Consider the following 23,114-nt stretch of genomic DNA (forward strand, 5'->3'; position numbering starts at 1 on the left):
TCGTCGTTGAAAAAGGGAGGAAAAATCAACCATTCCCCCTCCACCGTACACTGTCTTTAGATGAATAGTTCAGTTCAGCTCTAGAACAAGCGTTTGCTTATCCATTAAATCCTGCTTCAGATGCAGTCCTAACACCCACCTTCAGCTCATATAGTTAAAGGGGGGAAAGCTTTTTTTTTACTGATGCTACAGATACATGCAGGTTGCAACTCGTTCGCCCCCCGATCTCTGCTTACTTTTTTTGGGGGGGGTCGTCGGTAAGTCACACAGTCACGACTTCTTCCAATCATGAGCAGAGTGGAGGCGAACTCAGAGCGTGGAGCCGCGAGCAACAGATGACTAGCAAAACAAACTGAATGGCGCTGTACAGCAGTCTGCGGGAGGTGATACAACCCTGGCGGCTCTATCACACGCAGCGGAGACTCAAACCAAACAGTTGAAATTGTCTCCTGAAGACAAACGAGGGAGCGCGTTAAAAGGGGAGGGTGAGCGGACGGTGTTACCTTGTTCGCAGCGGAGGAGGATTCAGACATTATCTCCAGTCAACTTCTCTCCACTTTTCCGTCGCGCGCTGTTCTTTATCTTCTTTCCTTTCTTATAGAAACCCGCACAGCTGCAGCGCGAGCGGCAGCCCGACTGCTCGGCTTGTGTTTGTGGGAGAAGTTGTTTTTTTCATGTAGCCCGCTTCTTTTCCTTTTTTTTCTTCCTCCTCCTTCCTTTATTTGCTGGCCGGGTCCATAGCGTGGTCGTCGGCGTGAAAACTTCTTTTGTCTGCGTGTGTTTTCCCTTCACATGTCGGCAGCGCGCTGGTTAATAATCCCTTCCTGGAAGAGCGAGACCGAAGAGAGAGAGAGCTCGGCGGACACCACTCTCTCTCTCTCTCGCTTTCTCTCACTCTCTCTCTCTCATTGATCTGGACGTGTGTAAAACGGCGAAATGACGTGAATTCCCAGCATTGAGCCTTGCCCCCTTTTAAAGGGAAACCCAAAGCAGGAAATCGCAGGCAGGTCGCGTTGCTACACACACAACTGCAGGCGAAGAGGCTAAAAAGACAGACTTGTTTTTTTTTAATTTGCCTTTTCTTTTAAATCAAAGCTTAAGGCAAATGCGGTTACACAAAATGCTAAAGCCTCACGCTTTAATTAGGCAGACGCAAAAATGCGAGTGAGCGTAGAAGGAATACATGGATTTAATATGAGATGAATTAGTTCACATTTACTGTAAAATCACTTCTGCTTAACTCATACTTTTTAAATCCCTTGTACGAAAGGTGTGACTGTAGTAATACTATAAGAAACAAACATAAGACTAAAAAGAATTTTAAAGTATTTGTTGTCAAGTGATTCAAAGAACTAGGCCACACCTCACTGGGCTGATTTGGGGGGGTTTAGGTTTGCTTTTTTAGCTTTATGAGAAAAAGCATATAGACTGTATGTTGAAAATGGACACAGCTACCTCAGAGCTCTGTGTTTGGAAAAAGAGATGAAAAACAGGATTTGTTTGGTTCTAAGCCAAAACAGCATTCTGCCTCTTTTATTTTTGCCTAAAATCATCCCTGCATTCAGTGAGTCACAAATACACAACATTGGTAGCACAGATTAAAAGATTTACGGTTTCGCTACCATTTAAGCTCAGTGCTAACTCAGGTTAACTGGAGATTGCTGGTGCTACTCTGACTTGAGGGGGGCTTTCCATATTGAACTCAGAATTTCTAATGTTTTCGGACTACACCATGACCTTAGAACTGAAGAAGCTTCTCGGATGAGAGGTGAAACGTCTTCAAGCAACTTAAAGAAGTCCAGACGCATTTCTTTGCAAGCTCCTTTGACTACGATGACCTGGATGACTGAGAATCTTCACAGACACACCATGATATGTTACGTGGACCGTGTGTTCTACTTGCATTCTTTCCAATGGCCAGCAGGGGGCTACTCCTCTGAACGGATATTTAGAGATTTAAAAATCTAATATGGGTTATGACAATGCAGTTTGAAAACAATCTTGTTTTAGTGTCGTAACTTATTGTGGCTTACTCTTTTACACTCTACTCCCTTGGTTGCAAATTCATACCATTTAGCTCTGAAGTCAGATATTGGAGGAGGTGTGATGTAACACTGAGTTAAGAGCAGTAATAAAGTCAAAAAAGCAAGGAAATGTGTGGCTTATTTAGCAAGTCACAAATGCCTAAGATTAGTGGTGCACTCTTCAAGTATTCCAGCGTTATTAATAAAAGAAGATCACAGGAGTGCACGTAAGCTTTAAGTAGGCATTGATGCTGCTTTAACTTTCCTAGATGGAAGTCCGGCTTGAGTGAGCATTCAGCTGAATGATTCTGTTTTTCAAATGGGACGCACCAACAGAGATCCCCTGCACCGTGACGTCAGTAAACACATTTTTCTGATGACTTTATGACATTCATTCTGTAAACTATAGTCATTGTTAGAGTCATTAGAGATTCATAGATTTACATTGAAAGGAAGCATAAGTCTAAATCAGTTATCAGGCAGTATCTCTTGCCATTTTCTACACATCTTCCTGCTGAACCCCTATTGGTATAACCGGTTTGTGAGTTTTTTCTACAAATTCTTGGCTGTTGCTCAGTGAAATCTGATGGCGACAAAGAAGTCAAAAAGTGAGTATTGAACCAAACACCTCCATGTGATCGTGAGGCGATTGACTTGGCACCCACTCGCCAACTAGCTGAGTGGTAGTAAAGCTTGAAAAATGCAACACAAACTGGAAACAGAGGATGTGTGCATTCAAAATGTGCAACTTTTACTTAGATGGCAAATGGTCTCCATTTCTGGTTTGTCTTGCACTTTTCACAGTTTCACCACCAACGAAAGATTTGACTAGAGCCAGACTGATAGAGGATTTTTAAGACCAATACTGATATTTAGCGCTTTAAAAATCGGATATATCACTCACTGTTTTTTCTTTGACAAAGACACACATATAGTTTCCTAACATTCGTTATGTCTTGTTGTTTATGAGTTTTTACAAATATAGAGTGACAGTGAAAAATAATCTTCTTTTATTTATTTATTATTATTTATTTTAATATCGGCCAATTAACATCCACGATTGATATAGCCTCCCCTACCAATATATCGGTAGGGGAGGCTATATATGTTCTACTGGCAAGTGTTTGCTTATAAGTTGGTGTCTTCCATTCAAACTGTGGGTTCCAACATTTTCCTAGCAAACAAAACAAGACCAAAAAGGGTTTTCGCCTGCTGGTCGGGTAATACACTTCCATTCAAAATGGAAGGCAAGAGTGGTTACCGATCATATCACTGGTGGTCAAACCTCAGGGCACAAACTGGGTATGTGTAATATGAAGTAATGACAAATACACTGGTAATTAACACCACTCTGCAGTTGTCCTCAGCCACATAAAATGCTCAGCCTCTTTTTTAGCCAAGTCAAGTGTTTTGATTTCATTTGGTTCTTGAATATTTGGGTTAGCAGTCCAAAATACTAGATTGAACTACTGGATTTACTACAGTTGGTCATTGTTATTAGTCATCTGTAAGCACTAATAGCTTGTTTTTCTGCCCCCCGATAATCAAAATTCAGTTGATATTGAAGAAGGAAACCGATCGATTATATAGGATATAGTTACTGTAAAATAAGTTCTTTGAACCAGGTAATGTCCTCCGAAATAATTTGATTTAAACATCTTAATCAAGTAAGGTGCTATGCATCTTAGACTGTTGACCAAATGACTATATAGTAGGCTACTTAACCTGGTCATTGTGATCCTCTTGGTCAGATTTGTCTGTATTCCTTTATGATACTAAAGAAAATGTTGCTTTTTCAGAGTAACAAGCATAATAGTTTCTGGTGGCAGCAGATGGTGGAAGAAGTGACAGGCAATAAAAAAGGAGGGGGGGGGGGGAAGGAATGGAAAAATCACTTCCAACATGTTTATACTCCTCGGAGTAAGGGAGGGGAACAGGAAGCAATGAAGCTGGTGGGGAATGTGCTGCACGTTAACAAGAAAATGCAGATGAGTGATGCCAGGGAACTTTAAATGTTCCTCCTGCAGCTGGAGGCGAAGACCTGGTGAGCTGGTTTCCAGTGCTAATGAAACATATCCATTATAATGTGCTGGAAGTTCATCTAAATGAGAAAATCAATTTAAAAGTCGACAGTAAATTTTTACATGAATTTCCGGTTAAAATACAGCACATATTGATTATAATAGGCAATAAGCCCAATCCTTCTTTTTGCATGTTTGAGGTGGAAACAAACTGCAGGCAGCAGCCGTTCTGCTGCATGTTTCAAGCTGGTGGGACTAACAGATGGCAATAATGGGATTACAATAATCGGATTTTTAAAAGTGGCATATGTAATCTTAAACACCTACTGTAAAAACACAGTAATCTGATTAGAGACTCTTTGAAGAGAAGAATGCAGAAAGCATTTAGATAAAATTAATGAGACTTGATTTTGTTATAGCATTACTGGAAATCTCTTCACTCTGTTCAGCTGTGAAGCGGAAGAAAGCCTTCTTTCTTCCCCTGTTCAGTCGAGGTGTGGGACGCATTAGGAGATCATACAGCGCGGTTACGCCCCCAAGTGGACATCAGCAGCATTACAGCATCAGTTCAAGATAAAAAATAGTTCAATTTCGCTTTCCAATCATCAGAAATGATACCGAAGTTTTCCTCCTCACATGAAGCTGTAGTCAGGCTGCGCTTTGGTCTCACAGGTGGAAGTTAACGCAGGCAGAGCTCGGAAACGATGGAGACGGAAATACTGAGAATGATCTGCGCCGGTGTTCCAGATCTACTGGCGTTTAGATCAACTGGCGTTGGTCGAACAGATGTGTGTCAGTCTTGCGTTTCAGGAGCTGCTACCGACAAACCAGCAAAAAAAAGCCAAATGTGTCATCTGTGACACTTGTGAGGTTGTCTCAAACACACTCCGTCAGTCTTGATGCTGTTGAACAACAAAATGTTTAAAAATGTGGCGAGTTTACCTGGTGATATCCTCATGCGCGACGCGATCGCGAAAACAGCAAACAAGTAACACCACGCCGATGTTGTTCACAGGACAGGAAGAGTAAACGATCGGGAGACTCTTGTCGTCGTTATCGTTCCCCTCGCATGGTTTGTTTCTCCGAATTCAGCGTTTTTGCTTCACAACTACAGCGAGCAGTTTACTTTGTGCACTAACATGGAGTCAAGTCAACCAGCGCCACCTCTGGCCAAGTGCCACAGCCTACAGCCAGATCAACCTGTGACACACATCTGCAGCACGTTTGAATTCGTGTCATGCACATTTGTACCTTTCAATTGTGTCTGTTTGTGCGTCATGCAAATAAACCTTTGAAATGAATGAAATGATATCATGTATTTATTATCAGCCTACATTTGTACAAAATTCCAAATTATATACACAAAGTCATAGAAATCACCACTCCAATTGGTCATCATGATTTTGATATTCTCTTTTTCCATAACAATGAAATACGCCTTGGACAAATATGACACATCAATATTTCATTAGTGTTGTAACATCACATCCTGTAAGCATCGTCTGTCTGTGTCTTTTCCCTGAAAATGAATATTTCCAGCCAATATAGGCAATTCATCAACATGGCTGGAGTTATATACAGTCTGTATAAGTGTGGTTAATCTAATGAAGATTTGTAAGGAGACGGCAGTTACTGTGAATTCACAGCAGTTACACAGTGATTAGTAATAAACAGCCAGTGAGAGTGAGTGGATATGACTGTTCCCACCACTAACACATGACCATAGCCCACTACTAGATTAACTTGTGACACATCTGCACCTGCTGCTATGATCACAGTGAGTAGAGGCTGAGTGGCTGCACTTACCCCTGGTACATCCAAATCTACCCACAAACATGTTGAAAGATGCAATCCCAGCAATGTGGATTGTCAACACTGAAAACAATCAGTAAGCAAAGACAACAGGGATCAATTTTTTCTGTTTATTTAGCACCCACAACATTTGTAGTCGCCTTCTGCACAGGGGAAGTCCACACACACCGTGTGGTACCACTTTCCACAGAAGGTGCAATCTGCAAGATTGAATGAGATTGTCAGAGTCATTGTCTGACTGTTTATTACTAATCACTGTGTAACTGCTGTACATTCACAGTAACTGCCATCTCCTTATAAATGTTTATTAGATTGACCACACTTATGCAGACTGTATATCACAACCAACTCTAACATGTTTGTTTGCAGAGGGCAGACACAGACAGACTACGCTAACGACATGTGATGTTACAACACTGGTGAAATATTAGTGTGTTCACGACATTTTTCGTATGGGCAAAAGTATTGATATCAGGATGGTGATTCTTATGTGTATGTCATTTGGCATTTTGTACAAATGTAGGCTGATAATAAATACATGATATCATTTCATTCATTTCAAAGGTTTATTTGCATGACGCACAAACACACAATTGAAAGGTACAAATGTGCATGACACGAATTCAAACGTGCTGCAGATGTATGTCACAAGTTGATCTGGCTGTAGGCTGTGGCACTTGGCCAGAGGTGGCGCTGGTTGACTCGACTCCATGTTAGTGCACAAAGTAAACTGCTCGCTTTAGTTGTGAAGCAAAAACGCTGAATTCGGAGAAATAAACCGTGCGAGTGGAACGATAACGACGACAAGGGTCTCCCGATCGTTTACTCTTGCTGTCCTGTGAACAACATCGGCGTGGTGTTACTTGTTTGCTGTTTTCGCGATCGCGTCGCGCATGAGGATATCACCAGGTGAACTCGCCACATTTTTAAACATTTTGTTGTTCAACAGCATCAAGACTGACGGAGTGTGTTTGAGACAACCTCACAAGTGTCACAGATGACACATTTGGCGTTTTTTTGCTGGTTTGTCGGTAGCAGCTCCTGAAACGCAAGACTGCCACACATCTGTTCGACCAACGCCAGTTGATCTAAACGCCAGTTGATCTGGAACACCGGCCAAGGAGCAGTCAACACGGAGGATTTAGTGTATAATCTGTTTTCCGGAGATCCCACGAAGTTGTCGGAGATCATTTCGAACCGAGAGAAATTTGCTCGGTGTTGTCCAAACGGACAGGAGAAGGTGGTGGCCAGGACCCACCTGAGACTTTGCAGAGGCAAAGACTGCCCGGGGACGTGCAGGGGTCTGCACCTGTGCAAAAACTTCCTCTTCGGATTCTGTGAGTTCAGCCAGCTCAGGTAAACATGCTGGACTTAAAGTAAATTATAGAGTTTATTGCATTGGAGTATTATTATTTCTGCACACTGTATCTGTATACAGAAAGCTGCATCTGACAGCTCAGGTGGAGGCAGGATTTCAAACTCTTTTATCGTGTAAACCTGATATCTGCATCGGTTGCTACTGACAACAAACAAGGTTTTGACACAATGGACTGAACCATGTTGTAATTGGGAGGAACACTATGCAATATTTGCCTTGGACATTGCCATACACCTGCCACATATATTGTAATAACTCAAATAACAGGAATAGAAATGAAGACACAAACAGATAAACAAGAGGAGCCTACAGAGAATTTATAGAGCTGTTCTTGAAAAAGCAAAACCAAAATCCCTTAGACATATTTTCTCTGATGTTTTTTTTTTATGTGCAGCTACAACATCAGCTTAGCTTAGCAGTTAGAAAAAAGAGTGGAAGTGAAAGGAAAATGGCTTTACAGTGTGTTTGGTTGAATTTTTTGTCTCAATTTTAAATGTTAAAGGGATTCTAGTTCTACCCAGCTATATATAAAAAGCTGGTATTGGACTAATCCCATTAAAACGTATGTCCCAAAACCTAAGTTTGACATTTATGTAATATTACTACCATGATTTATTAGGCTGTCATTTGATATAACCCTTTGGTTTTAAGCACTAACAGCCTCAAAAACAGCTGACTTTGTTCCAGACAGATAAGCTTTCATAATCATCCCACAGTGAGAGACATCAGCTCATTTAAATGTATTACACTGTTTTTATTTTTGGTTTGGGTTTTTTCTTCTTAACTGAGCAAATGGATGCTAGCACTCACAGTCACGAATCAGCTGTGTGGATTCTGTTATAACAGGAGGGGCTGCAGCTTCTCCCATGAGCTGACGTCTGAGCATAACCAAAGACTTCTGAGGGAGCATGAGCTGGAGAGCCTGAGCCGAGAGGAGCTGTGCACCCTGCTGCTGCAGAGTGACCACACACTCCTTCCTGCTGTGAGTCTTACTACCGAGCACTCTTAAGTTGAATTTCAATCAATACTGGATCTGCTGATCAAGCAGCCTTTCTTTAGACACATTTTCTTGTCATGCTGATATCCAGCTCAACCTTCCCACCAACTTCACAAAATATAACAATATTAAAAAGCTTGAGAGAGTTTTTCTGTTGCAAACAAGTTAATAAGAAAATGATCCCACATTGACCGATGACCTCAGTAAAAATATTCCCAATACGTCTAGGATCTTGGGCACCAGTTTCACATTTTATTTATTTAGATAGCATTTTGCTAACTTTAATTTATCGAGCTTTTATTGCTGTGATAAAGCAAAGTATGGTTTTGGGTTATACCTACTTACATGTGGGTGCTACATGTCCTCAGTTGCTCAGTCAGATCCGCCTCTTGCTTATAGCTAGTTAACATAAATAATGGATATAACATTGGCCATATCCATCTTTTATATACAGGCTATGATTGTAACCATCTTTTCTTTTCTTCTCTCCATCAGATATGCTACAACTACAACAATGGTGATGGAGAGTTCAGCAGGTGTCGGGATGGTGATGGTTGCAGGAGGCTCCACATCTGTGAGAACTACATCAGCCGTGAATGCAGCTGCTGGAAGAACCACGATTTTAATGCTCCACAGCCATTCAAAGCTTTGAAAGTTAGAGGCGTACCTGACACACTCTTTCAGTCCTTGAAGGCTGCTTATGCAAATAAACAGGCTTTGAGACTGGCTGGAACCAACAGGGAAGATAGAGTCCACAGAGGAAACTGCTCCAGTGGTGAAGTCTCTGCTAATGACAACAACACTGATGAAAACAGTCTTTTTGGTAAGAGCAAAAAGCGGCCACGCCATTGGGATAGAGGGAAACACGGTAACCCGGTCAACCGAGAAAACGCCCGTTTCTCAAGTGACATTCATGCAGCTGACGATGAAGCTGCAAAAGCCAACAAAGGGCACAACAAGAGACAGAGGACCATTAGAGGTAAATCTGGAAACACTTCTATGGGGAGATGAACTAAAACTGCTGTCTAAACAAGGTGTGTGAAATATCTCCTGTTTCTTTCAGATAAAACAGGGATCTGCATGTACTTCATTAAAGGTCACTGCAAACATGATGGTGAGAAAGTCATGGTTAGTAAGCGTTTGAGGCTTTAATGTAGTTCTTTCTTGACTTTGACCAGCTGTCTTTCTTCTTTCTCCTTAGATCGATGTTATAAAGCTCATGACAAGATGCCGTACCGATGGCAGGTCCAAGATGGAGTCCAGTGGACTGATTTGCCCGACAATGAGACAATTGAGAGAGACTACTGTGACCCCAGTAACTCATACAGGTACTCACACAATTGAACTTCTTCAGAGATTTATTTTACACAATCTGTTACGGTTTGGAGGAGGACTCAAGCGCAGGACTCCGGGCTCAGATGCACACAAGAAAGATTTATTTACAATTCACCAGGTGTGTATACAAGAAGGTGCGGGGGGGGGGGGGGGGGGGTGTCCAGGGGAAAAGCACGCATTCTTAAATACAACGCACAAAGGAAACACACTTAACCCGACTTGCAGTAGCTTGGCTTCACTAATGCGTGGTAGACAACGATCCAGCGAGGAGCAGCAGTCACCTCCTGGCTTAAATGCTGATCATCTTCATGAGACCCAGGTGTCTCATCTCCCGAGGGCGTGAACCCACGGTGAGTCCGCCCCGGCGAGAGAGAAGAGAAGAGAGACAGTGCAGCTGATCCGCCTGGCCGTGACACAATCATCTCAATGTTTTTAGATAAAGTGGAACTATTAAGCTTTTCCATATTTTCTTTCATATATACACTGATAAAATAACAGATGCTCATTTTAAACTTTGACAAAGTTTAAAAAAATAATAATAATAATTTGAAACTTTAACATAATTGTAAAACAAAGAGAAAATATGAGGTGAGACAAGATTTTCTGTTGCTACAGGAAAATCCTTTCATTGAGTGTTTCAATGCACAAAGGTTTTGGTAGAACTGATGTTAATACTTTCTTGATTGTTTTTTTGCAGTAGTACCAGCCCGGCCGTGCACTTTGACACGATGACGTTTGGACAGAACAAAGTGCGTCGACTCTCGACAGAAAACTCGGTGATCGAGCCGACCTTCATCCACACCACCGAGTGGCTTTGGTACTGGCAGGATGGGAGTTGGAACATGTTTGCATCCGCTGTGAGTAACTACAGAGTGTTGACAGAAATTTTGGCAGATTGCTAAAAATTAACCCATAAGGACCCACAACATTTTTTTTTCAGGACAATTATGAGTGATGTCAATCATACAAAATGGACCACCTTTAACACACTTCTGAAGCTTTTTAAATAATAGCTCCAGAAAACTGTTTCTGGTTGTTAGTGATGATGTATGAACCCTGCTTTTGGGTCCAAACTTCTACTGTGTTCATTACATGTTTTAATGCTTCTCATCTTGTTCTGTTTAATCTGAACAAGCCCTTAAAAATACTCAGTGATCACTGTCGACCTCTCTGCATTTTTATTAGCACTGTTCATATGCAGCATGTTTTAAACGTGTGTGTATGTGAGAATGCGTGTGTCATGGGGGTGTATTTGTGTGACCTCCTGCTCACCAAAATGATCATAAAGCTGGAAGCTTACAACACAAGAAACAGATCTTTCATATAGGATGTATCTACAATAAAACCTCTCCCAGCACAGAGTGGCTGGAGAGGTGGTGAGACAAAGGAATGTCTTTGATCACACAGTTTGAATCAATGTAGAGATGGGAAGCATAAAAATGACAACATTTAACAATTCACTTTAACATTTCCCTCCTGTTTTGTTATTTTTATGCTCCAGATTATTCCTGTGTAGTATTTTCTCACTACTTGTTTTTGACAGTGTCAGTGTAGATTTAGATGTCACACAGCTCCTGCCGTCATTCACCTCCTATTGCAGCAAAGGTTCACCATTAATACATGTTCTAAACTACTATGTTCTTCCATCTCATACACAGTAAACTACATCCTGCAAGTAAACAAATGAATGTCAACAGTCAAACATGAAGAATCAACATTCTCAAATCATATGTCACTACAATCCAGCTGTATACAGGCATTCAAACACATCAGTTGATTTTACTGTTTGTCCATGTGGCTTTCAGCTAACTTCAAAGCTGTAGCCTGGTCAACACTCCTCTTTATGACCCCTATCAACCCCCCAAATCTTCTCACTGTAGGCACCCTGTGGGGGTTAGAGTCAACTGGTGAATCATCTGCACTTACAACTCTTCTCCTTTCCTGTTGTCACTGCAGAAAAAGATTTTGTAAAGGAAATTGGATCAAGTTGTTTATGATCTTCTCCCCCCTTTTTGAGTCATGTCCACCCATGGCTCAAAACTTCAACCAGCTCAGAGAAGTTGACACGATGTAAATGTAGACAAAAGGCTCCTCTGTTTACATCTCTCCCTCGCAGAAGGCTTCTCTGCAGAGCATCAAATCTGCATGGCAAAGTGACACCTTTAGATGATCTTCATCCTTGGGAAAAGTGGTGTCAACTATCGCCCAGTCTCCTAGCATCTGTGCTTCACACAGAACCACAATTCCATCGCTGGTCCCCCGCTGCGCTGTCACTTTTGGAGCTTGGCACGCTCCCTTCATCCCTCAGTTTCTGTTCCAACGCGCTGACGATTTAAGGCAGAGCACGTCGTACACCTTAGTTGTCTTCTTCAACGTCAACGTCGAAACTTTATTTAAGATTTTGCTGTGCGAAGTCTCCTCATGACGATCTTCTGGAAGCCCAGTGGTGCAACCCACTGTGGTTTTTCAGCTGTCCTGCAGATGGTCCCTGCTTCTCACTGGTCCTCTTGAAGCGTCTCGCCTGGCCTCAGCTTCCATCTTGTCGACGCTCTTCCTTACTCGCTTCTCCTCATGGTACCTGCAAATTTAAAATTGACACTCTTCTTGTGCCACACGGCTCTCGTCATGTGTCAACTCCACACAATGAGACATGCACAAGAATGCTGCACATTCTCTTCTAAAAAAAATTCTCCAGGGTTTCCCTCTTGGAGCAGCTCCACTCCAAACCTGTAACCCTGTCAATACATTAGTCAGAGGTTAAACATTAAGATTGTTTAACTCCCAGCTGCACCCGGAGCCTGTATCCTAGAAGACAAAGTCTTTAAGTTAAAACAAACTCACATTTGCAACCAACTGTAGCATAAGATTAATAAAGTATTCAGCATCACAGAGACAAGTATAATTGCAGGGTTACTCTAAACTCATTAAACCCCTGATTTTTCCATAATTTGCTCCAAATCATTGAACATCTGCACTTCATTCCACATTGTAATCAGAATCAGAATACTTTATTGATCCCTGGGGGAAATTATTTTTTGTTACAGTGACTGGACAGTGACTTTTCTTAAGTTTGTCACTCACCATGAGCTCAATAGTGGTCAGATAATAAGCCCCATGTAACTATTGAGTAACCACTGCACATCTGTTCAATCGTCACTTGTCTGTCTGTGCTGAATCCTTTACAAGCAGCTTTAAAGGAAAAACAAACATTAGCCAAACACACGGATCATCCTGGAGGTCGGGCCTAAGTCAACAGGTTCCAGAGGTGCTGTAAAAGGTCATAAAGTTAACACTCGGCTGTAAAAAACAGAAGTAACACTGGTTTCAACACAGTATCACACTGTATTCACATCTTCCCCTGTAATTTTCAACATTTTCTCAACAACACAGTGTAATTTCATCACCAACACACAGCCTGTAACCACAGTTTTCTTGACACACAAAATCTCAGTAATCCTGTGGTAGAAAAACATTACTAAGTTGTGTGTCCTGCTGTAAATCACATGATCAAATCACATGATTAACCCTCTGCTGTAGAAAAGAAATGTAAATGTTAGTGCTGCGCAGGTGTATACACTCTTTCTCACAGTGATCTCTGTGAGCAACACAAGGTGATGAATAACACCTTTGGTAAATTCAAAAACATCCAGAAAAATTACAACTAAAAAGGTTAAATTTGCAGAGTTCACATAGTCATGTGACCCAAGTTTCCTCCTGTGGTGTCCTCCTGCTCCTGCAACAAGAGGCACACACAGAGATACATCCACTCCTTTGTCATCTGAATGGGGTAACCTTGAATAGTGGTGTCAGTCAGTCTTGTCAGCTTTTACCAGTCAGTCAGTTCCCCATTTTTTTAGTTTCACTCATTATTCATTCATCGATTGTTTCTTTTTTTCTTTGCTGATAGTGGAACCTATCGTCGCATTTTGTTTCCACCCTCAGCAAAATGATGACATTTAAAAAAGAAACAGAATTTAGACTGGATTACCTCGCTGAATCCTTTTAGAAAGGGACTCGCTTCCTAATTGTCCCAAACAAGTGGCTTTCACCTGAGCCCGTTCTAATTTTGGAGAAACTCACTTTGCAACCGTTCGCAACAACATGTTGTAGTTCTCCCTATTCAAACGTTCAGATCCTCTTAGATGAGAGAGAATATTAAACAAAACTTTCAGTGCACTATGAAAGTAACAAAATAAAAAGTAAAGGGGGGGGATCATACCAAACCTAATTGGCAGGCTCAACCTTGCAACAAAAGACAAATCATCAGCTAGTTTGATCTCAAACATTCATCCAATCAGCCACACACAACACACAGCATAACCCTGTTGTCTCATCACATAATGAGTTTCTTCTCATGTAACCAAATGTGTGCCATGTTAAAACTTCTTCACACACCAGAAACTCAACAATCAGCTCACTCAGTCAAAACCTCTCATCAGCATTCTGTTTTCTCCCTATGATGCAATCATTTGTCCTCCTATAATATTCAGTCCACTAGTCTATGTATCACTTTTCATCTTACTAGTGACTTGGACAAGATGACAAACAGAATCTCATGCTTAAGATGCTTTCTGGTCTTCATGAGTGTCATTGTATGTGTATGTGGGGTTGGTATGGTTAATGCTGTTTGTGTGTGTGTTTTTTTGTGTACCTTTCTCATTTTGTAGTCCAGACTCCTTCTCAATTTTCCCACTTAAAGCAGTTTCCTTTTTTCCCAGGATTGCTTACCCAAATTTTGATTTCCCACACTAAACGACAGCCTTCCTCTGTGTGCTCACCTGCTCCTCTCACTCCGTTCTCCTCTCCTACGTTGCAGTCCAATGGCAGACAGTTCTCTTCAGCTTTGTCCTGTGTTTTCCCACTGTCTCATCTTGCCATTTTACTCCAAACGTGGCAAATGTCACTCAGACAGTCTCCTCAAAAGTCATCTTCACACACAGTGAAGTTGCAGCTTGCTGGAAACGCATCTCCATCCATCCATGCTGATGCTGTTTGCACACACTGCAGCTGGACCTCTCTGCTCAGGACTCTGTTGTTGTAAAAATTACAACATTTAACAATTCACTTTAACTATTTCCTTTGCCTTGTTTGGTCTCATCCTTTTCAGCACAACCTCACGTGTCTGAATTTACAGTTATGTTTTCATTTTGACATACTGTATTAACACAATTGATCTAAAATCAGACAAAAAACATAAAATCCGAGTAGAAAAAGTTATATTTTTTACTGTAACAACCAAAAACATGTTTATCGAATCATATTTCATAACTTTAAAATCAAATATAAATTGTCAGTTTTAAAATCATATGCACAAGTTTTGCAAACAAAGTTATTTGCAGCCTTTACCCTTTTTTAAATAACCATTTCAAACTATTTACAGAACAATCAGGTGTTCTCATTCAATAAGATGCCACACAAACTATTTGTGCCACTCCAAATATTTCTGTCCACTATGAAGGAAACATCACAGCCTGATACCTGCAGGTCTGACATAAGGTCATAACCAGAGAGGGCTCGCTGCGCTGTCCTTAGACAGTAAACGTGACGAAACTATTCGGGAAAAACGCCGCGTATATATAGTTTGTCATGACTCTGGTTTTACGTGGCCTAGCAACACAATTTAAAAACTGGTATATATCACCTTATTGCTTTGTCATCTTAAAGTGGTAATATGTCTGCATTTATAAATTAGATAGAAGCTATCTGCAAACCTTAGCCAATCTCTCTGTGGGTGATTAGAGTCAGTCCAAGTCTGACTGCAACTGGTTTCAGTAAGTTTGCCTCCTGTCAGACAACCTTGCGCTCAAACGTGGTCACAAGTGTGCAACATCCTCAAGCTCTGGGCAAAAATGTATTCACTACAAGTTGTAGTTGGTCACAGAATATGAATAAATAAATCAATAAATCACCAGGCAGCCACCAATTTTTACTCCAGTCTTATTTTTACTTGCGTGATAAGCCACGCTGTCAAGCTAAGTGTGTCCAGTGTTGGATGATCGTCAGTTGAATGTAAACACGAGGGTCCATGAAACCAGCTCTCTTGTTCATAGTATTTCCAGAATATATTACCATGCTAAATATTACGATACTATGGTGTATCAATTTTTCCCTCCCTATGGTTGGCAGTTGTCCTTTTCTTATGAACTGTTCATTGTTCATATGCCGATGCAGGTTTCCTTCAAGGTTAAAAACACCTTTACTGTTCTCACTTTGCAGATTGGTGGACACGAAGCAGCAGACATCAACAGTGCAAAGCTGGAGGAGAAGTTTCTGGCCAATGATAAAGACGTGGTGGAGTTCACTGCTGGTTCACAGTCATATTCACTCAGTTTCCAAGGTAAACAAAGAATAGGGAACCATGCATACTTCTGCATGTTAAAATATAAAATCAGCTTTATAATTGTTGTGCAAGTTTAAACTTTTTTGCCCCTCAGACATGATGCAGACAAACAAGCGTTACGGCACCAAAAGGCCTGTTTGTAGACGGCCACGGTTTGTCTCTGCTGCAGATGCCCTAAAAAAGAAAGTCAGGTATGTCATCCCCAAAACAGCTCCACCAGACTTCCTTACTTTTTTCTAAATTCATTAGATACTTGAACTTTCTTGTCATCTTTATTCCAGTTGGAGATGGGATTTGATTTTTACACCAAGATCTCTAGAGACCAGCATATTGTCTTGAATCTAACGTAATTTCTATTCAATACTGATAGGTAACCATGCCAAAGTACTGATATTGCCTTGGTCTTTAGAGTCAAACAAAGCTCACTAACCAAAAGCAAACAAATAAAAAACAATATTGTTGTTGTAGCGTACAGCTTCATAAAGCTTGACAAGAGCTGATGCTGGATCCAGGAAAGTTGTAAACTTAATTTTAAACAAAAATAAAATTGGCCTTGTTTTTTCAACTTCTATAAAAATGACATCATTAAAGTAAATTTGAATTTCTCTCTGCAGAAGGTCTTCAGTTCAAAGCTCCACTTCAATACCAAAAACCTGGGACAACACACAGATCCCTCAAACAGGATGCTCGGTATTGTAAAAAACATAAAATATAACTATTCTGTTGTAAGTCACACTCTTAAATTTAGATGTTTTTGAAATTAATTGTATTCTAATAATATTAATAACAGAAGTGAGCAAGTAAATTTACTGACAAATAGACATGAGGACAAAATGCTGTTGGCGATGAAGATGCGAAGCTTTTCATTGGACGGGATGAATTCATTTATTAGAAGGACAGCTCATAAAAACGAGTTAGAAGCAGAAAAAGACAGTTTCATACGAGGTTTTCTGCTTCTTCATGTTCGTTCACTTGAAGGTTTTATTCCTGTTTTTTATGGGGTCTTTTTTTCTTGTGACAAATTCTTAAATAATTTGAAAATGAATGAAGTGCAGCCGTCTGGCTAATCTGCCGCGAGAACAGAGTTTCTGTTGCAAATGGTGTAGGAGAAGAAAAAAACCAGTTTTTAAAAAACGTTAAGTAGCAATTTATTCAAAGTAAACAAGCTAAAACATACAATTTAGCATTGCTAGGCATTTATTTCTTTTTTGTAAACAAAAGTACTTTAGTATTTTTGAATAGGCTAAAAAAGTATATTACATTAGGGCAGCCTAATTATTATTTCATTATTATTAAGAAACACATTAGCTGATTGCTGTTAAGCATTGGGATGGCAATTTGTCCCTATTCGATTCAATTTAATTTAGTTTTATTTTATTTATATAGCACAAAAAAGTCACCTTAAGGCATTTTATATATTAAGTTAAAACCTTCCAATAACACAGAGAAAACCTCAACAATCAGACAACCCCCTAAGAGCAGTGTTGGGGAGTAATGGAATACATGTACCGCCGTTACGTATTTAAAATACAAAATATGAGTAACTGTATTACTGTTTATAAAGGTGGTATTCAGAATACAGTTACTTTGCTAAAATAAATGGATTACACAGCCGTCTTTTCCTGTTTCATATGTTAGGCTGTCCCCTCTCTATTTTTGGTAATTCCACGCCGGTGGAAACCCAAACAAAACCCGCATTAAGAGGCTCAAACGTCTCATTCTCGCGTCTCATAGTCACGTGAAGAAATATTTTTTTAAATGATTTAATATGAAGGCAACAGGCAGAGTGTTGCAGGCATCGCCCTAAAGAATGTAGCTTCATGGGCAGTGTAGTCCGTGCTGCAGGGAGAATGGACTGTCATACCCGTTATGTGTCTGTGAGCGCGAGGAGGGAGAAAAAGGAAAAGTACGAGCTGTCATCGAGCAGAAACAGGAGCTGGAAGCATGTAAATATAATAATAACCACTGCAGCCAAAAAGAGAGCCTGACGAGCCCAGCTGTAAGTAAGCTATTAAGACTCGACTGTGTTCGTGTTTTCCTCCGAAACAATAAGTTCGGTTGGAGCAGCCTTCCAACGCCTCTCTCTGTCTGTCGCTAGCAAAGTTGACCCAGACAACAAAGTAAAGCTAGTTTTCATCTACGAGCCCGACACGTACCCGACGTATTAGCCAGAGGTCCCTTTACTACGGTTCGGAGCCGCTGACCTGTTTTATATACGTGTGGAATAGTTTTCTATACGAGATCGCTGCAAAAAGTGCAGCCTTACCTAATGTCCACCTACTGTTACTCATTTATATTAAGATTTAAACATCTAGTTGGTGTTGGTATGGCGAGTAACCTTCAGTAATAAATCACCCAGCAATAGTACATTCATGTAGTTGTAAAAAAGCATGATAATATATCAAGTAATCCAAAGTATTCAGAATACATTACTCTCATTGAGTAACGTAATGGAATACGTTACAAGATACAATATGTAATCTGTAATCTGTAGTGGAATACATTTTAAAAGTAACCTTCCCAACACTGCCTATGAGCGAGCACTTGGCAACAGTGGGAAGGAAAAAAACTCAGTTTTAACTGCGGGCTCAGGGAGGGGCGGGGCCATCTGCCATGAGCAATTGGGGGTGAGAGGAAAAGCAGAGAGCAGAGCACTTGTTATTTTTCGTTGTCATTGTGAATAAAAATATTTAATGTGCCTGTTTTTTTTTCATACAGCGAATCTCACTCCAGCTCAGCTCAGAAGAATTTAAGGAGGCTGAAGCTCTTTTCTATAAAACCATGAAAGACTGTGACATCATCAACATTGAGAGGATTCAGAACAAAGCTCTATGGGAAGCCTTTCAGTTGTACGTATTTCATTTAATGTGCACCCATCTTTCACTGTGAGTATAAAGTTACTGTACCACTGCTGCCAGCTAAAGTGAGGTTATGGTTGTGTAACTGATATGACTGAGCTTTTTATTAAAGTGTATATAGTATTACCAGCTGTCAGTTCGCTGAGGTTTGCAGGCATTCATTTATGCACCGCTCTGTTAAAGCCCTGCATTTCATTCAGGATTCATTCAGAGATGGCCTCACATTTGAACAGTGATGGGAATAACAATGTTCTAAGTAACGGCGTTACTTTTTTCAGTAACGAGTAATATAACTAATTACTGCTACCTATCATTACAACGCCGTTACTAAAATGCGGTGTTACTATTTTTCAACAAACAGACGGTTGAAGCTGTGTTCAGGTTACCGCACCTTATATCAGTTGCACGGAAGTAGCTGTAAGTAATCTGGACGCTACAGCTTTGAGCAGCTGTGCGCGCTCAGATTACTTACTTTTTGGCACAACACCTGGAGCTAAGGGGGCAAAACAATCGCATGAGTGCTGCTGCTTGACTGAGGAAGAATGAAGTAGTCGTAGTAAGCCAATCACACGACTACTTCAAGATGACAAAGCAATAAGGTGATATATACCAGTTTTTAAATTGTGGTGATAGGCCACGTAAAACCAGAGTCATGATAAACAATATATACGCGGCATTTTTTCCTCAATAGTGTCGTCACGTTTACTGTCTAAGGACAGCGCAGCGAGCCCTCTCTGGTTATGACCTTATGTCAGACCTGCAGGTATCAGGTGTAATGTTCTTCTTTATAGTGGATAGAAATATTTGAAGTGGCACAAATAATTTGTGTGGCATCTTATTGAATGGAGAACACCTGATTGTTATGTAAATAGCTTGAAATGGTTATTTAAAAAAGGGTAAAAGGTAAATGGCTGCAAACTGCAACAACAATTTTGTTGTTTGCAAAACTTGTGCATATGATTTTAAAATTTACAATTTATACTTGCATTCAAAGTTATGAAATATGATTCATTAAACATGTTTGTGGTTGTTACAGTAAAAAAGATAACTTTTTCTACTCAGAGTTAATGTTTTTATCTGATTTTAGATCAATTGTGTTAATACAGTATGTCAAAATGAAAACGTAACTGTAAATTCCAACATGTGAGGTTGTGCTGAAAAGGATGAGACCAAACAAGGCAAAGGAAAGAGTTTTTCAAGGTGAAATGTAGAGGGAGAATTGAAAGTAGTCAAAAACAGCCAATAATGCTCTAAAATTAAACATTTTTTTTAAAGTAACGCAATAGTTACTTTTCCTAGTAATTAATTACTTTTAGAATCTTGTAACTCAGTTACTTTTTTGAAGAAGTAATTAGTAACTATAATTAATTACTTTTTCAAAGTAACTTGCCCAACACTGCATTAGACTGTAGAATACTTTGGTATACAGAGTTCATGGTTGACTCAGTGACTCCAAGGTGCTCAGGTCCTGTTGTGTAAAAGACCAAACAAACCCAAATCGCCGCGCCTCCACCACCGAGCTTGAAAGCTGGTATGAGGTGTTTGTGCAGAGACTCTGTTTGATGTGCACTGTGGCCAGACATCTCCGCTTTGGTGTCATCTTTCTGAAGGACATTATTCCAGAAATCTTGTGGTTTGTTCAGATGCAATTTTGCAAACCTGAGCTGAACATTTAAGCTATATTTTCAGAAACAGAAGCTGCGTCTGTTGTTTATACAGCATTTAGCTGCATTTAGCATTCAATGTTATCCTGCTTTCCACTTGTGGCTACAGAGACTGCTGCTGCAGATGTATATAGTATGTATACTGTAGATGTCTATAGTATATTTATTCACTTTATATTCCCGCACTTACTGTACATGTACCAGTTAGAGTTAGTTTTTTCCTGCCTCCTATTTCAAGGCAGAAAAATCAAATGAAGAGCAAAAACAGAGATGGAAAGGTGATGGAGAAAAAGCTTTTTCATGGCACTGACTCCAAAGATGTAGACGCCATCTGCCACCACAACTTTGACTGGAGAATCTGTGGAACTCATGGAACGGCTTATGGGAAAGGTGAGTTAAAACGGTTATTGAATATTCAAATTATGTTTTCAGAAAAAATACGTTTAAAATCAAAAATTCCAAACATTCTCATTTCAATCTTGCAGTCTTTTCTGTGACACCCTTGGGTGCTGGGAAGTGATACTTTAAAAAAAATAAACCAAAGGCTTTGTTTGTCTCTGTTTATCACTGAAGAAAATAATGCGTAGCCCTTTGTCTTTTCCCACAAATAAAGTTTTGATAATTTTATCTTTTGGTGTCTAAACACAGGTAGTTACTTTGCCCGTGATGCCAGTTACTCCCACAAATACACCGGAGACACTGATGTGAGAGCCATGTTCATCTCACGGGTGCTGGTGGGAGACTTCACCATAGGGTCCTCTGATTATCGCCGACCTCCTTCCAAGGATGGAGGGGGCATAAACTTCTATGACAGCTGTGTGAATGATGTAATGAACCCCTCCATATTTGTGGTGTTTGAGAAGCAGCAGATTTACCCCGAGTACCTGATAAAGTACAAGACCACAAACCTACTTAATGTGCACAATGGCAATAATAATTCTTGTGTCATTGCTTAACAAAAGTGGTGTAAAAGGGGGTAGGCAGTGTCTTGAAATGGAAATTTTATTTTGAAGGAGCTTAATAGAGTTTGTGCTGAATAATTTAATCATATGCAAACACATACCTGAAAGCAAAAAAGCACAAAAAAATCTTATGTAGAGATAAATATAAAAAAAGAAGCAGTAGATATTAATGACAGATATGTTCACAATAGAAAAGAACTCTTACTTACTTCCAGACGATTAGAAAATGTGAATTGTGAGCTGGTCTGTAGTTAATGTAGATTAACAGTTTATGATTAATTAGCTTCTCAGTCAGATGATATTAAAACATTTTAGGTTAAATTCAAATGATGGGGAAACCTTGATGAAATTGCTGAATGATGAATGATTTATATTTTTACATTTTCCTGTTGCACTTTATTATTTCTATTTCTGTTTTTGTTGTTTTGATGCTGAAGTTTTTCCACCTTGACCAAATGTAAAATGATTTTCTACAAATTGCCAGCATTTCCTCTCACTTTGTATTTATGAGCATATTGAAGATGAAGAAAAAGGTTGGCACGATCCCATTTGCTGAGGTGTTGTTTATAGAAAATAGACCAGCCTTTATACAGAATAATTAAAAAACAGCAGGACTGAGTTAACCTTATCAGAAGAAAAAACCAAGTGCTTTCCTCATGATTATCTTCGGAGGTTTTATATGTCTGCCACATTTAGTGTTAATTATGCAAACAAATCATAAAATGTCAATTAATGATAAAGGACGCTGTCAGATTAGACCATTAGAGTCAGAAATTCTTATAATGACTTGTCCGAGACACATGATGGATTATGTGTTGGTGCCTGATGGTAGCAACAAGAAGCAGGGACCAACTTTTGAGAACATGAATAGAAACAAACAGCAGCTCTGTGTTTGGAAAAACCTAAAAAAAAAAGAGAAAAATATTAAAAGGGAAGCTCAAAGACGATGCTGTGGTGGCTCTTAATCTCTTTAAGATCGTCCCATTGTGCACTACAGAGCGCACACCACTGCTCTTGGAGTCACGAAAACATAAAGGTTGCGTTAAAACTTGATATCTGATATAGCATTACACTTCTTTCAACTCAGACAAAGTCCATTGCACTACTTTCAAGCACTTTGCAACCTGTCCTCTAATTTGGTCATTTCTTCTGGATGCATTTCTCTTGCTTGTATATATTTATTTTGTCGTATGTACTCCTTTTGTCTGTTTTTTATTCTTGCCGTCCTACTGTTTCTATTTTTATTTCATGCACAGTTGATGTGGAGAACCCACAATTTGTTTTGTACATGCACAAAGAAAATAAAAGGCTATTCTATTCTAAAAAGGAGGCATGCCTAACTGGCATCATTTAGTTATCAACTATGATGGTAACGTCAAATGAATTCAGCTATGTTGCAACTGCAAGCAACAAAGTTGCAAAACACACAACAGTCCTGGGAACTGTTGGCTAACACATGGAGGTCTGTGCCACTTTTTAAGAATCATCAGTGACCCACTGCCAAAGTGATCACGCTGGATGATGTTTGCTGCAATGGCTCCAGACTCTAAGTCGTGTGCTCAGTGTGAGAAAGTGGTGACAGCAGCAGCAGATTTGTCAAATGCTAGAAAGGCGATAATGCATAATGTATATTGAATCATGCTGAGTATGCACAGGTGGCGATGCCTGATTATTAATGTCACCAATGTTGGGTCCTTACTTAAATAATGTCTTTCACATTACT

General features: G+C 40.0%; 2 protein-coding genes across 4 annotated transcripts in view; one reads left to right on the plus strand and one right to left on the minus strand.

Moving 5' to 3' along the window:
* etv6 (ETS variant transcription factor 6) overlaps window positions 1-5,173 on the minus strand; it is a 33,399-nt gene extending 28,226 nt beyond the window's left edge. Inside the window, exon 1 of one of the 3 annotated variants that reach the window (XM_085252917.1) lies at window positions 4,988-5,173. Coding sequence is in view for 2 of the 3 variants with exons in the window: in XM_085252915.1 (XP_085109041.1) it covers window positions 504-533 (30 nt within the window). In the remaining variant the exon portion in view is untranslated. Of the gene's footprint in view, window positions 1-503; window positions 914-4,987 lie in introns of those variants that run through there. The other 2 variants (XM_085252915.1, XM_085252916.1) reach the window with 2 other exon arrangements.
* A 1,771-nt stretch (window positions 5,174-6,944) lies between these two features.
* On the plus strand, window positions 6,945-22,720 carry LOC146555906 (protein mono-ADP-ribosyltransferase PARP12-like; the record flags this gene model as incomplete). The annotated part of the gene is made up of 12 exons (XM_085252914.1): window positions 6,945-7,213; window positions 8,082-8,217; window positions 8,728-9,211; window positions 9,296-9,346; window positions 9,434-9,560; window positions 10,265-10,424; window positions 15,784-15,904; window positions 16,002-16,098; window positions 16,522-16,597; window positions 18,626-18,756; window positions 20,668-20,819; window positions 21,078-22,720. Coding segments are annotated over 12 exons (2,112 nt in total), but the record flags the coding sequence as incomplete, so codon positions are not given.
* Between the last annotated feature and the right edge of the window lie 394 nt (window positions 22,721-23,114).

This window comes from Mchenga conophoros, linkage group LG17 (genome assembly GCF_057382185.1).
Source record: "Mchenga conophoros isolate Kocher_MC1m ecotype Shallow Benthic linkage group LG17, M_conophoros_male_GT1.1, whole genome shotgun sequence".
Taxonomy (NCBI): domain Eukaryota; kingdom Metazoa; phylum Chordata; class Actinopteri; order Cichliformes; family Cichlidae; genus Mchenga; species Mchenga conophoros.